Source organism: Alligator sinensis, unplaced genomic scaffold (genome assembly GCF_000455745.1).
Source record: "Alligator sinensis unplaced genomic scaffold, ASM45574v1 scaffold228_1, whole genome shotgun sequence".
Taxonomy (NCBI): domain Eukaryota; kingdom Metazoa; phylum Chordata; order Crocodylia; family Alligatoridae; genus Alligator; species Alligator sinensis.
The window spans coordinates 274,216-290,124 of NW_005842044.1; the positions used below are offsets into that span (position 1 = coordinate 274,216).

Below are 15,909 nucleotides of genomic sequence, written 5' to 3' on the forward strand. Positions count from 1 at the left end.
AACTAATTAACTCCATCATAAGTTAGTCCTTGTAAACACAAGTACTGTCCTATGTCAGCATACTTTAGTGTGCAGCAACATGTGTAGATGCTGATGGGGCTGGCTGGGGCACAAGGGTGCTTCAGTGCGGGCTGCCTGCCAGCTAGTCCTGCACTGGAGCACCCTTATGCCCCAGCCAGCCCCACCGCAGCATGTTGAGCCAGGTCAGAGCATCCCCGGGCTGGCAGGTTGACCCCCCAGGCTCCCTTGCCAGCCAGGGCTGCTCTGACTTGGCTCAATATGCTGCAGTCCTGAGCGCACATGTAAACGTAGCACCCGGGAGCAATAAACTCCAGGACGATCTGCACCGGAGTTTATTGCATCACATTAATGTCACATGTAGACGTGCCCATTGAGTAGTATTTTACTCTTCAAGTTCTCCATTGACTTCAGGACTATTCATGGTACAAGGTCCCATTCCACGAGAGTAAGGGGCTGCTCTGTGCTGAGCTTTGTAAAACGCTTTTGAGATGTGAGTAAAAGCATTCTGATGAAGACAGATAGGATGATGATTAAACAGTGATAAAGCATGGAAACATTTTAATTGGACTAGCAGAAAAAACAAAGGATATGTTCTTCTTCCTGCCAGAGAAGAGAAAAACCCTAGAGGGAAGGTTTAGCTAGCAGAGGAGATGATAGCAATATTTTCTGAATATTAAAATCTCTGCACAACTCCAGTGGCTTTGCTGGATCTGAACATATGAGTAAAAGTGAAGAGAGTTCAACTTCTTTTTCACCCTTGCTTCCAGCTTCTCTCCATGGGATTAAGTACTCACAACACTGGGCACATCTACACGAGATGCTTACTGCACATTAGCCTAATAACACTGCACAATAGTGTGTCATGGCAAAAACCATGCTAATACCCTACTGCGCAGTGTTATTAGACTAATGCGCAGTAAGCGTCACTAAATAACCGTGCACCAGCGCTACTGCACAGTAACTCTAGGTACTGCACATTTAGTTAGAACTTTATTAAGGAAATACTAAACTAAATGCTCAGGGTCTAAGGCACATTAATGGACATGTAGACGCGCCCACTGAGTGCTATAGAGATTATATGACATCAGGGCATGCTCTGCTGGGGCATCATCAATATTTTAAAACACATATTGGTTTTATTTCTCGTGTAAAAAATTATTATATCAAAGCATGAGGGTGGTGCAGAGGATGGGGGATAGGAAACACTTGATCCCTTAAGGTCTGCCCAACTTTAAAGATCATCAGCTCAATTTGCAAGCAAAGAAGGGCGTGTTTTGAAGCAATTCTTTGGTACAAAGTTACCTTGCCCTTTGGTGGGGTCAGGCAAGCGCTGGCCTGACTAAATTTGCTATTGCATTGCTGTTGGGAGACTAGATCTCTAAATAGGGAATAGGGGTGGGAGTTTCAAAAGTGCTCAGCCTTGCACTTAACTGCTTTCCAGTGAAATCAGGGACTGTAATTCTGGATTTCCCAGCACCAGCTGAAAAAGCTCTGCTTCAGGGGCTCATTGACATTCATGAAATCTAATTTGGATTCAGAAAACTTCCTTTATTGTTCATGTGATTGGTCACGCTTCGCATCTCCTTAAGGATTTGTCCTGACTTGGTATCTGGAATAACGATTTTCTTCTCTTCCTGTTTTGCACAAGTGAGTTTTTAGCGGTTGTGACGGGTGCTCCATTTACATTGCTGGTGTCTGACAGTCAGATCCTCATGATCACGAGAGCAGTCCTCAGTACAGGACCCAAGAATGGAAGAGGCTAAAAGTAATTGTGTATCTTCTCAGTCTCCATCGTGGGGGAAAATTAGAGCAGCCTCAGGAAGTGGTTCTGGTGACCAAAGATTACTAGAGCATGGTGACATCCGGACCGTGCCCTCTTTCCCCAGTTGCTCCCCTAACACTTCCTGTGCCAAAGGAGAGAAAGGTGGCAATATAGAATTGACTATCTAGGGATTCTCTCTGTCCAGGTAAATCCTTTGGTATCTGGCTGAAAAGTTTTTGGAAGTCCTGTGCTGATGGACTGGAGCAAACCAGCCCAAGCAGAAGCCAGGATTTGGCCTCCACTTCCTTCAACCATTTAAATGATACAGCACAGGTAACATCGGTGTTCCCATCTCCATCCTGTCTCCATGATGCGGCTTAACAATGATGCAAACCAAGCACCTCCATGTGTGAGAGCACTGTCCTTGTTCACTGCATCAAGGCTGACCAGGCTTCAAAGCTGGATGTGACGGTGTTTGCGATAGAGCCACCAAAGCTAGGAACTCAGCTGGGGCCACCTGCACAGCCGCTTCACTTAGGCTGCACTAGAGCAACGACTTAGAAAAAGTTGCTTGACCTGGACCCCATGTGAACCGATGAGTCAGAAGTCCAGAGCTCCACACACCATCATTCCCTAAATCCTTCCTCATTATTGGTTTAACTTATCAGAAAATGGCCACTTTCTTCACCTGAAGCATAAGCGTCTGGTTTGATTCACCCAGAACTACAATGCAAAGCACCAGCCATTAAGGAAAACTGCTAAACTTAGTACATTTTTGGACTCCTTGTTCAGAAATATACTTCTGACCTCCCTTCTCCTAAAGCACATGTGTGTGTGTGAAACTCCCTCTGACCTCATTACAATTCCCAGATGGTATTTGGTGGCCCTGAAAATTTAAGACACAGAGCTCCTTTAACAAAGTGTGTCAGCTAGCTGTGGTGACCTCCGCCTTGCAGGATGGGGAAGAACAGGCAGGGGCTGTGAACACTAACATCATCACTTCAGTTAGCATTTCACTTTGCTAATCAGCAGTTCGATTGCAAGAGCTGCAGCACCTCGTGCCCCACATCTACCACAAATGCTCAGAACTGAGAGCCACCAAACCCAAATATTATGCATTCCCCTTGCACACCAGTTAAAGAATGGCACCATCACTGGAAAAATTGTTCTTGAAAAACATTTATTTCTGTAATGGTTGGTTTTGCTTTTTTTTTTATAGCGCTGACTCCCAAACCCCAGTACAACACAGGTTTCCCCTAAATGTAATTCAGGGTTTAATCATCATAGATGGAACAAAAAAGCCATACCAAAAAAAAATTGGGGAATTAACAAATTGTGCCCGTGTTAATTTTTTTCACCGTTAAATGACAAGTGTTGACCTACTGCGGTTGAGCGTTTTATTCCAAATGGACAGGTCCACTTTGCTCCTTTTCTTGGGTTATGAGCTACAGTGTCAGTGATTGCCTTAAGGCCTGTGAATCACAAGAGAAGTGGTAATAAACTGGCCTACGCGAGGGCACAGATACATACACACAAAAAGGCTGCTTGGATTCTTGGATTCAGCGGCTGTTATTTTTTTGCAGGCATTGAAAAAGAAATCTATGCGTTTGAATTCATTCTCCTTGGCCCCCACCAACAATGCCTTTTTTTACATTAAGAAATTCAGGATACAAACCCAGGCACCGATGTACACAAAATAGTGAACAAACGTCCAGACATTTTATTTCGATCTCCAGTTGACTGTTGCCATGATAACCTCAAAAAAGATGCCAATCATGTTGGATCTGATCTTTAAGGGAGAGGAAAGGATGGAGATGCAGCACACAGCTCAGCAACTGTCAAGCAATTTTTAAGGCAAATTGATATCTTTCCATTTATTAAGAGCTGAAAACAAGATTAGCTTTGTTTTTAAGCAGCTAATAAACACGATCTCTGCTGGACAATTAAGCTCAGATGATTGAATCCAAATTTAAATGGAGTCAACTCAAGTTGTCCTGAGCCTTGGAGAACAAAAATGATTATTTCCCAAGAATACCATCAGGAACAACTGAAAATAACACTCCATGTGCACAACACTCCTGTTGGTGAACTGAGACCAGTGTGAATCCCACCAAAACATACATACCCAAAAAAGACACAACGGCAGGTCTCTAAGAACAGCAAAGTTGAATCTGACTAGTGCTGGGGCAGAACAACAAGGTGAAACCAAAATGCCATCGAAAGCATCGGCACATGCTTGTGGACTGAGGTACGTGTGCAACGCTGGTTAAAAAAAAAAAAATCAAGAACCAGATCGTATGGAAGAGGGAAGTATCATTAGACAGAATGGAAAATAAAAGTCCATCTTGGGAGGAGGGAAGGGACTTCTTAGGTGTGCACAAATAATCGGTGTTTTCTCTCGTTCGCCTCATCGCTCGATTCTGTTAGTCAGCTGTGCCTTTCCCCTCCCTTCCAGATCCAGGCAGATGGTACCAAGAAGTTACTGTGCCTACTCAGTCTGTGCGTCATAATTAGCACCCCCTGCTTTCTTCAGCTCGTTCTTGATGTAGTCTTCATCCAGCTCTTTGTGGTCGCTGATCACAAATTCTTTGGCAAAGTTCTGGAAGAGAGACAGAGAGAAAGGGGTAAACCAAAAAGAAGTGACCTCCCTGGGAACCAGGATGTGGTCCACTGTGTACATGAAGGAAGGCTGTTTCCACCTGAACTTTCTTTGGCCCAAGACATCTCAAGCTGTATCTCCTTCTCCTGCCCTTACTCTAGTTAGACTTCAAGCTTCTTGAATAGGGACTGTCATCCACTGCAATACAGACGACACCTAGCACTATGCAGCCCTGATGTGGGCTCATGTTTTTATGTGCTATGGTAATAGAGATGGTACCTGTGATGAGATAGGGGGCTTTGATGGAAGTTTTTCTATTTCTTCAGCCACATGGATACCAGTTATTATGGGTAGACGCAGTAAAGTGTCTGGAAGTGGACATGTCTGGTTCTAGGAAGCACCAACCTCTTGCTCTTGCAGCTGTTTTTGTTGCCACGCTCATGCCACGTTTTGCTGCACCCACCACCATCCCTCTAGCCCCAGCACCTCCCCAGCAAAGACAACCAGCAATTGTGTCCGTTTCGCTCAGCCCAGCAGTTTGAAAGTTCAAGCAATAAAAAGCACTTGTCCCCATGAATGAAACCGAACATGAATTTGAAAGTGAAGATTTTAATTGGTATTTTCTGAGACCAACAGCCAGAGGCCATCTTGATAATAAAAATGTCATCACCGGCCACATGGGAGACTAATTTCCAGCTTGCCTGGTAATGAATAAAAAACAGATCCACAGCCTAAAAAGTTAAACTCCCCATTTTTTATTCTATTGCTTGAAGGTTAGACATTGGGTTGCGAGGGTATGTCTGCATGGCAGGATGCAGTGGTACACACACACATCGGAGGTAACTCCAGATGAGTACAGCCATGTTCGTGCAGCACTTTCCCCAAGCTTATACACCCTGCTTCTTAGCAGAGCTATCTAGCCCAGGCTGAGCATTACACTATTGCAGCTATAATATTTCTAGTACTAGCGCTACCTTGTTCAGAGTTGCCTTGAGTATCTCTTCGTGACACTGCACCGTGCCTCGTCGATATACTTTTAAGTAGCCAACCCCCTTGAGGGGCTCTATAAATGATAGCAGCTACTGTCACTCCGTTCTGCTCTCAGGCTGGGTTTTGCCAATGCAAGAGAAAAAGACTGTTTCCAAATGCATTTTGCTGACTATCTGCAGGAAGGAGGATATGGATCTCATGCAAGAGAAGAAAGGTTTAGCAAAGTAGATCATTAAGATAGATTCCGGAGCACCCTGGGAAAGCTTGTGACTACACGAATGTAAGTCATAGTCAAAGGCTCACAAGTTGCTTCTTGCGGCACTGACTCAACATTTTCATGGCAGTGATGAAATAGCTGCTTATACCTCATGTGCCCAGAATCATCTTTTACTTGATCCTTTCCCTTCCTTTCCTAATCCTGATCCCTCCAGGCTGTCGAAAGCATTTGCCCTTTCCCCATTTCAGATGCAAACACTTAGTCGACAATAATTAAACAGAAAAAGTTATGTCCCCTTGCGTTCTCCGTGAATAGCAGCGGCACTGCTAACAAAATGCCCGGTCCGCACGCCCGGTCCGCATGCCCGGACCACCTTGAGAAGTCAGCAGAGCCAGGATGCCCAGTTAATGAATGCTCAAAAGTTCCCCTCCAAGGAAGCCTAGCAGAGTTAGACAAGGGCTTTCATGGGGAAGCAGCTGTCTTGTTTGGGTCTAGGAGCTACAGCCTTGCCAAGAGTGTGCATATGCCTGTGTAGGGATAAAAGGGGGCTAATACTGGCATCTTATTTTCAGCCACATGGAGAGCTCTGTGCTTGGCAGTTTCTCAAAAGCCTCAACTTGTGATCCTGGTAAAGCGAGGTAGAGGGTAGGGGAGCAAGAGGGACTTGTTTGGGAAAAGACTTGTCACTTTTCTCCTGCAGTGGGAAAGGGAAGGGAGAGAAAAGACAGATCCCTTTCCCCATGCTCATCCACACAGTGGATGCCTGAGCCTATTGCATATTGTAGGGAATCCTCCAAACCTGAAACATACTTAAAAACCCCCCAAATAAACCTTTTGGAGCTAACCTTTTGGTCTGGCCTGCCATCATTTACCGGTGGTCAGTCCTAGCAACATCGCAGCCCCACCTCAAGCCGTTTCTTATCCAGCAATCTGCTACGTCCTGGGGTCAGGCCAGTGTCATATGTGTGGTCAGCCACTTCTGGGCAGATTTGAGTTGATAACTGAAAGAAGCAGGTTCTTTGTGTGGGAAAGGAGAGAGGAGAAACCCCAAGGGAGTGAATCCAGTCATCCTCAGCTGTCTGCAACGTGGCAGCAGGGGAGGATGATTTCAAAGACACGCAGGTTTTGGGAGCCTTTCCACAAACCACAAGCCAACTTGGAGGTCTGCAGACTCTTGTGAATTCCCAGCAAATGGCTTCCCAGCAGTGTTGCACTGCACTACAGCACATGATTTCTGCATTTAACCATTTCAGTGTGTCTGTTCACGCTAACTTGTTAAATAAGCCCTCCCCGTCTCAAAGCACATACACCTGCCCGGGCTACGTTACTTTAATGCCAGCCTTTCTGTTGTCTTTAATGAACATTGGAGGAAACCAAACATATCATTTATCACAGTGTCTTCCACACAAAATGCACCCGGTTTGTAAATGGTGCGATTATTGTTCTTAACTGCCAGGTCTGGAAATGCAACTGGGCTCTGAAATTCAAGCCCAGGTCTTTACTAATCATGTTGTAACATTGTCAGTAAACCCGGCCCAAAAGAACTGCATTGTACAGGAGATGCAGTCAGACACTTGAGGAGGCTTTGCTTAGAAAATGCATTGCCGCTGGGACAGGGTGAATGCTCGGGACGTAGAAAACCACAAGTTATTTTCTCTTTGTAAGCTGCCAACTCCTGGAAAGAACTTAGCAGAGTGGAGCCCTGGTCTCTTGAAGTCAGACGTGAAAGAGGACAGTGGCCCAGGAAAAATAGGACAGTTGCCGCATCTCTCAATGTAACACTGTTCACGTTACTGGTATGTGGGAGACTGGGCAAGGGGCAGAAAAGAAGAGAGAAGGTTAAAATTAACCAGACTGGATTGAAGCTAAAGGAAAATGCAACCTAGGTAGACTGTAGGGTGGGCCAAACTTTGGCTGACAATTTTTCTTGCCCCAGTTTTAAAAATAATTAGGGAGAGTGATATACGGGGAGACGATTATATTGAGATGAATTCAATTTCCTCTTCGGGGGTTGGTTCTAATAACCAGGCAGATCTAAACAAAAATGAAAGCCATTCTGCAGCAGTTTGAGGAATGCACTTTTGAAACCACATGGTGCTATCTTCTTGGACCATTATGCAGCCAAGAGAGATGCTTTGTTCTACTCAGACATGGTTTTGGGCAGGGTGTGAAGAATTTCCCATGAGACACTGGTATATCACAGAAGTTATCCAGGTTTTATATCTCCAACTATATTTTGTGGTTCTCTAATATTTTATTAGCTGGTGGGACCACTTCTTATGTTGGGTTTTTACTCTTAAGATGCACTCTAGATCACAGCTATAAATACAACCTTTCTTTCTTCCCTTCTGTCTTCAGGTACAGTCAGAGATGCATACTGCGCTTTGCACTGGCTTTCCTGAAGTGCACCTGCAAATGGTGAGTACCTTTGAGGTCCTGAATGGCCAAGACCCTAGGGGAGAAGACAGCAAGGAGGGCACAGTGGTGTGGGGCATGAGAGAGCTGGGCTCAGTATCTGGTGACCTTTCACAAGTCACTGCCTCTCTGTGCCACAGCTTCCCCAGAAAAAAATAGGAATACAGGCAGTCCTCGACTTAAGACATTTCGAGTTAGAACGAGCGGCACTTACGACATTTATAAATTGACACCCTGTATGACTTTCTGGCATCAGTTTTGACTTTACAATGCTTGATCTGCTGCTACGCCACGCCAGCAAACAGATTCGCTGCGTCGCCCAACTCCCTGGAGAACATCTGTCCAAATTTCCTTGGACACTTTCTTTAAGAAAGCAGACAAGACTCCAGAAAAACCTGCAGCCAAGACTCCTGAGAAGACTCCAGCCAAGAACTCTTCAAAAAGTCCAACCAGGAGCCCTTCAAAAAGTCCAGCAAAGTCACCTCAAAGAAGTCCTTCCAAATCAATAGGATTGCTATTTACAATATAAATACCTTCATGTAGCTATGTTACTCATCTGTAATGGATTGAGTACAAAATTCTGGGTTATTTTTGGTGAAAATAGGGTCTTGGAACCAACCCCCCCCATTTATAACATTGTTCTTATGGGAAAACTGGTTCTGAGTTACGACGTTTCGACTTAAGACACAGTTTTTAGGAACCAGTTGTGTCATAAGTCTGAGGACTGCCTGTATGAGCCACCCTACTGAGTTTAAAAGGATCAATTCATTAAAGGGTGCAAAGCCTGCAACAATCTAGGTCATATAAGTACCTTAGACAGGTATCTGAAACCTTCTCCTGCTCTATATCCCATCAAGGCCTGGACCAGGCAAGATGTTCTTGGTCTTGGCTTTTGGGATTAGACATGCTGTGACCAACAGAAGGGTTTTTAGAGTTGGGGGCCATCTCCTCTGGAAGTCATGTTTTTTCTGGCCTACAGGACAGCCGGAATATGTGGCTTTAAAGATGCTCCCATTGACTTTAGCTTGGCTGTGATTTTTGTTATTTCAGTGACGTTCTTTCTGGATGCAGCTTTTGTTTGCTGTTGCAAATAACCTGGCAAGAACCAACCTAGCTCTGACTGTGGCTGGTGCTTTAAGTTATAGCTGCCAGTTAGGTCTGGAGTGATGCAGAGCCATTTTGGCCATGGTTCAGCTGGCTAAGAAAGTGTTAGTCACTCATTAACCACTTTAGGTGGCAAGTGCAGGATATACAGTGAGTCTGGAAACTACCTTCCCACAAGAACCGAGCATGTGTTTCTGGCCACCTGAGTGGGCGCACAATACAAAATGATCATCTCGGCAATTAGCAGAGGAGACTGGATTTCTGCCACGGGGGCTTCAAGCAACAACCTTCAGTAATCACCAATAGCAGCTGTCTTTGCTCACTGGAACAAAATCAAACACAGTGCCTGGCATCTGTTTACTCCCAACACCGTCCTGTTAAGTGGTATGAACTGTAGGAATAAACAAATCAGATCAGCAAAGTACTAGCTTAGGCTTTGGTCTCTGTCTAAGCCAAGCCTCATTAAAGGTTCAGTTCAGTCCCCTTTCTCCCAGAGATCACCCACAACACACTCGACCCCGCAGCGGTAGGTTTTCTCCGTGAGGACCCTGCGTGATGGGACCCAGTTGTCCTCTCAACTGGTGACCTCCTTACTGACCTCACTACTTCAAAGAGGCTTTTTGAAGGCTCAGACCTCAGCCTGCATTGTGACTCTTCCCCCAACCTGAGCTGCTAGGCACAGAAAAGCATCGGGGTGAGGGGGGTGCAAATATGGGGTGATATAAGGCTTTACAATCAAATTGGAACTCAAATATTAGGCAGATTCCTGCTCTGGCATCAAATCTCCCCTTCCAGTCTGCACAGCCTCTTATTAGGGGAGTTGGGAGAGACCAGAGGGGAAGCCCCCTCTCTTTTGGACATACATGCAGACACACACACACAGTTTCCTAACTCCTTTGAAAGGAGTTGCAGACGAGAGAGAAGAGACTCAGGCCTAGGGCACAATTCTGACCCTGGCCCCTGGGGTTATTCAGGACGCTCTTGATTTGCCTCTTCCAACCCTTAGCCTTTGACAACATCAGCAGAGCCCTTGGAGTGAATTCCAGCCTTTGTATTCACCCCAGGGCCACCAGTGAGCCCGCGGAGAACAAAAACAATGATGCCATTTATCTCTGTCCACATCTCAGGGCACAGCAATAACCAGAGCGCCTTTGCTTTGCCTCTCAAACCTTCTTACGCAACATAGAAAATAAAAGTTTATACAATGCATGGCCATCTGGGGATCCATTCCTTGCCTGGCTTTTGGTGTGCTTTGCAAAGGAGAAAGCATAACCAAGGCCTCAATCTTACAATTTGCAGGCAGGCTTTCTGATCCCTATGGGACTCTGCACTGGGGGGAACAGCCCACTGTATGAACCCAAAAGAAGCCTTGGGTCCATATCCCCCCACTTATAGACCAGGAATTCATGAAGCAAGTGCTGTCAGGCTTTTCTTTGCTAAGCAGCATTGGGATAGATTTGCCCTCATTCAGTTTCTAAATGTCCAATATACAGCTCATGTCTGCATGTGCATTTATACCCGCTTAAATTTACTGCACAGTAAATTACTGGGTAGTAAGCAGGAATTGGCCAGCGTCTACATGTGCAGGCATTAAAGTGCATTAATGCTGTGTGTGGACTGACTTGGCACTCAAGTTAGTCCCATCAGTCCACATACACAGTGTTACTGCACAGTAAGGTGTCTACACATGCATTACCATGCAGTAACTAATCGGGCGTAAATTTGATACCTGCATGATGCAGGTATCAAATTTATGCTCAAGTCGGTGTAAATGTCCATATTTACTGTGCAGTGCAGGAGTGCACGTGTAGACATGCACCTGTACTGAGCAGTAATTTTGGTTATTGCGCAGTAAAAGTGCACACAGTAAAAGTAGACGCTCCCACAGGGCCATAAAAGCTTCTTTGCTGAGAGAGAACTTGCTTGGTGTAAGTGTTATTCATGCCCTGCACAAATCCACATATAAGTCCCCAAATGTTGGCTGGAAAGGTATGGCACTATCATACACCTATGTGGATTCTCGGCGATGGTGGGTCCTGATTTAGAGCAGCTTCCTGAAGGCAGATGCTTGCAGTGGTCAGCCCTGAAGCTGAGCTTCTTCTGTGGAGGCAAAGCATGAAATTCTACCCTTCATCTTCCCTGGAGGCTTCTGCCATTATAAACTCAATCTAGAGGAGATACATCATGCACCTACATGACGTTGGCCAAGTCATTTAATTTTTCCATGTCCCAATCCCCCAACTGTGTGATGGGCAGATAATTCTGTCCTTCCCCCACCCCCTGTTCAACTATTTTATTTAGATTATAATCCAGGACATGCCGTCACTATGTCTGCACAGAATCTAGCACAACGAGGCCTCTGTCTTGATGGGAGTGTCTACATATTAAAGCAATATAAATAGCAATAGAGGTGAATTATTGCATCGGACCCTCATCCCAACCTTAGAGCCACTGTGAAAGCCTTTCCAGATTCACAGTTTTAATGACTGCAATCCCAGTCTCTAAGAAATGTTGGCCCTTCCAGGTAAGAGATGTATTGGAGCTGACCTGTAAATTTTTTCTACGGGTATACAACACAGGTAGGAAAATTCAAACAGTTGTGCGCCTGTGTATGTCACAAGAACTGGATGCTGTTTATTATGAATGGAGGGGGTAAGATATTAAACTATCATCCTTATGAGACCAAGACTATGAGTTCTAGTCATTTCATGTCCAGTTTTAATAGCTATTAGATTAAATCGTAAGCAGAGAGAAAAGGGGAAAGAGAGTTTGGGTTAACAGAGTGAGTCCCTATGCCTGACGAAGGGTGTTTGTGCCCGAAAGCTTGCAAAGACATTTTTTTTCCAACTTCTTAATTGATCTAATAAAAATATCATATTTACCCAAAGAACCTGGTTTCCAGCCTGCCGCTCTCAGAAGCATCAAAGAAAACATGCCCGGGGAGTTCAGCTCAGGGTTAAGACTTTTCACCCTGCCTGAAAGGAAGTGGCTCCCTGGTTGCATCCTGCCAGTTCACACAGCAATGTGCTGCCTCTCCATATATCAATTTGCTAAATTGCCTCAATGTTTTTAATGGCATTGAAATATGGGGTCCAGGTGGTAATGAGAAATGAGTTGCTCTGCCAAGCCTTCAGCGACTCTCTGGGTGCTTTCATCACTCACCACATCAGAAATTTACCCTCACTTCCCCCTTCATCTAGCTCATGTGCGGCAGACCCAGTATGATCTAAAGGCAGCTTTTTGCAATTTAGAGAGAGGCTTCAGATCTTTGTCAAGTATTTGAGATGTTTCCGTTCTCCAGAAGAAAAAGGGAAGCATGTGCATTAGTCACACCCAGGAGAGCACTGCACACTTGGGTCCAAAGCCTGTGCTACAGCTCACACAATACAAGAAATGCGTAAGAAAAGGTATCCATTAAACACACCTGATCCTGGCCCTACTATATGATCCTCCAGCAGCTATCAGACCACAGCACCCTGCATTGGAGTGATCCACTGGTGCCACTGCATCAGGACATACAGACCACGGCAGAGCAGCTTAACCTCAAGCCCAGGCCTGTTTAGGTAACAGCGGAGAGCAAAGGCCTGGCTCTTAAATGCAAAGCAGGAGCTAAACAAGTTAGTCTGCCTGTCATCACTGAAAGCAGGAAGATTCCTCTGTGCCAGAAGAGTGATGTCAGAAGAAAAGTATACAGTGAGTGCATGTGAGAGAGAGTTTGGTAATCCAAGGATATTCGGCTCCAGGAATCAAGCTGGTTTTCTGCGAGTTTGCTTTAAAGCCATGGTGCCTGACGTGGCTGCAGTGTATTCAGTAGTGCCTAACCTTTTCGCCCTGTGGACCAAATGGGTGATCTCAGGTCCGTCCATGGGCCAGATCTGGCTGGTGGACTATATCCAGCTGCAGAGGGGTGCACAATCTGACCTTGAGCTATTCACCCAGGGAGGCAGGGAGTGGGGAAATGTGGGGCAGAGGGGAGCAGCCTGGACCTGATCTGGATGTGCAGTGTCTGGAGGGGGTCAGCGGCAAGGTGGAGTGGCCCTGATTGGGACACATGGGTTGGGGTCTCCTGGCCCCAATCTGGATGTGGTGGAGGTGGAAGGGGGACACAACTGGGAGCAGCCCAGCCCTTATCCCACTGCATGGCGGGGCTGGATCCAGCCATGCACAGCTTCCATTGCTTCCAATTTTTCTGACCCATGGGGATCCTTGTGGGCTCATGCCATGGCTTTGCAGGCCAGATTTGGCCCATAGGCCAGGGGTTGAGCACCCCTGCTTTAGACCAGTAACTCAGCAGGTGACTTCACAGGAATTGGGGAGGAAAGAGGGAACAGTCGAGATTCACAAAATGCTAATGATGAACTAGCAGATGTGAGGACTCACTCACGATGCCCGACGATCCAGCCAGGGACCAGACACTCCCTTTTTTATTCACTCACACAGAAGAGCTTAGTGCTTTAAGGAACAGAGGTATTCCCTGCCTAACCAAGCGTCAGATCCTTAGTGAAGATAACTACGCAACGAGGGAAGAAAAAGGACAGGGAGTTTCCTTGTAGCAAAGAGGACCGGCATCCAGTCCTGTTTTTCTAAACAGAATCACTCTGGAAAGTGGTGGGAGCACCACACAGATGCTGCTACCACCACATACCTGCTCTTGATACATCATGCTTGCAGACAAAATGGGGTAGATTGGCAAGTGCCACGTTCATGGAAACCCCGGCCGCGCTCAAACAGAGAAAGGCTCAGCCTGACTATCCATGGCTGAACAATCATTTAAGGCAGCATTTGACACACAGTTTGCATTGGTGTCACGAGTCCCTCAACCAGAGAACAGTGCACACTTAGGGACACCGTGCCTGGGCTTGGCCTGTTTAAACAGGCTTCCAGGTCTGCAACCCCAGCCCCTTCCAGTCAGGGTCAGCTTTGTCAGTGTGTCACTTGTGGGACCTCTACCACAGGCCTGTGTGCAATCTTTGCATCCCTTTTGGTGGCCCTGGGGGAACTGGAATGGCTGTGGGTCTCTGCAATATAAGGGGAGCCCTTTCAGCCTGTATGATCGATGCTAGTACAGGTGGGCTTTTGTTCCACACTAGTGACTGGACAACTCCTTAGGTTAATGAATCAGCTATTGCCCTACGGGAATGGACTTAGTCCTTTAGCTCAAGGAGTAGAGACTTTTTTTGGGGGGTTTTAGAGATTCTGGATTAAATCCCCATGAATGACCCAGGCAGTGGTATTGTTACAAACCCGTGCCATGAGATGTGGAACCTGAGATGAGACATGCAGATGTGGCTCCATCAAACTAGCTGAAACTCCAGTAGGGAACTGGATGTACACAGGGAAACCTCCAGTCCTTAGTCTCTTATCATCTAGTTCAACTTCGGGTGATGCCTGCTTGACACTACCACTGCCACCAACACATCTCCAGCTGACATTGCAAAACAGTTTGATCCTACATTATATGAGCTGGGGTGGAGGTGGAAAATGAACGGGTTCTTTAAGGGATCCACCTTAAGGTTTCCTTACAGCCTGAATAAATGAATGCAAAATATCTAGACGTTTCCCCACAGCTTAAAAGTAAGGGACTCTTTTGGAAACAATGGCAAAGAGCCCCCCAAATAACTGACTGAGTTAGATCTTTAGCTGGTACAAACCCACTCATGGAGCGATGCTTACTGGTAACAGCAGAGGATGTAGCCCAGTAATTTCACAGCTCTTAAAATTTGGCCCCTGGAAGATGCAGTGCACCTGCTACCTCTTCCACAGCAGAAACCCATTTCTTTAACCATAAAACAAAGGACTGTCCTCTCTCCTTTCTTTGTGGCATTTTTATTATTTTGTTCAACAGCCCCTAATCCATTCCCGAATGTTTAATATCCCCAGTGTTCCCTTATGGCAGGTGCTTCTAAGAGACCGTTAATAATTGCCATGTGCGACTGTTCTTTATTCTAAGATGCAATGTGGTGGATTTCATTAGCTTGGCAGCATTTGGTCTGGATTTCTCTTGCATTTAGTAACTCGGTGGAAGAACAATGTGGACTGGCATTCATTCAGCTTGGAACAGTGCTCAGCCTGTAGCCTGTGATTGCATCTACAAAGTATAGGAGATTGCAAAACAGGCCCCCTTCACACAGGAGCTCTGGTCTCCCATAGAGAGCGGCAACTCAGCTTTCTCTAACATTATATCATAGCAAGTGTCTTTTGAGTTTTACCAAGGTGTCCTCTGAACAAAGAGCTGCTGTTGGAAAGCCAAGGCCTTCCTACTCCCCATAAAACCCCAAACAGTTACCTGCCACACAAAACCTGCTCATCCCACACTGTTGCTTCTGAAGTCAAGCCGCGTTGCACATGTGAAATGGGGAAGAATGTGTAACTGCATTTACCATAGACCAGACAGCAACAGAAATCTGCTCCCATCCCCTCACCTAGTGAGAAATTCACCAGGGTTTTTAATGTTTTTATTTTTTCTCATTAGACTAACAGCTGTCCTACTCAGTTAACCAAAATTGGGTTAAACTCATACTTTCTAATAATGAAGGGATGACTGTTTTTGCTCCCTTCAAGCTCCAGTGAGTGGAGGTCAGTTGTTTCTCAGGACTCTTATACTGCATGAGTCAGCATGGCATCTAGGAGCATTGATACTCATCCTCTACTTACGTTGTATTAGTTTAGAGTCAATAATGGACATCCCTGGGCAGGGTTTGTGTTCACATCAGTTAAGTTAGTCCTAGAACTTTGCTTATTTTGCAATGACTGAAAATTAGGAATAATGAATATGTTTAGCGAGTTGTCTCTGTAGCAGGG

The 15,909-nt window shown here is 45.7% G+C and overlaps 1 protein-coding gene across 1 annotated transcript in view; it reads right to left on the reverse strand.

The window, feature by feature from the left end:
• Window positions 1-2,946: 2,946 nt before the first annotated feature.
• Window positions 2,947-15,909, reverse strand: part of COTL1 (coactosin like F-actin binding protein 1) — a 28,314-nt gene continuing 15,351 nt past the window's right edge. Inside the window, exon 4 of the mRNA XM_006022738.3 lies at window positions 2,947-4,382. Within this exon, the coding sequence (XP_006022800.1) occupies window positions 4,272-4,382 (111 nt within the window). The 3' untranslated portion in view covers window positions 2,947-4,271. The remainder of the gene's footprint in view (window positions 4,383-15,909) is intronic.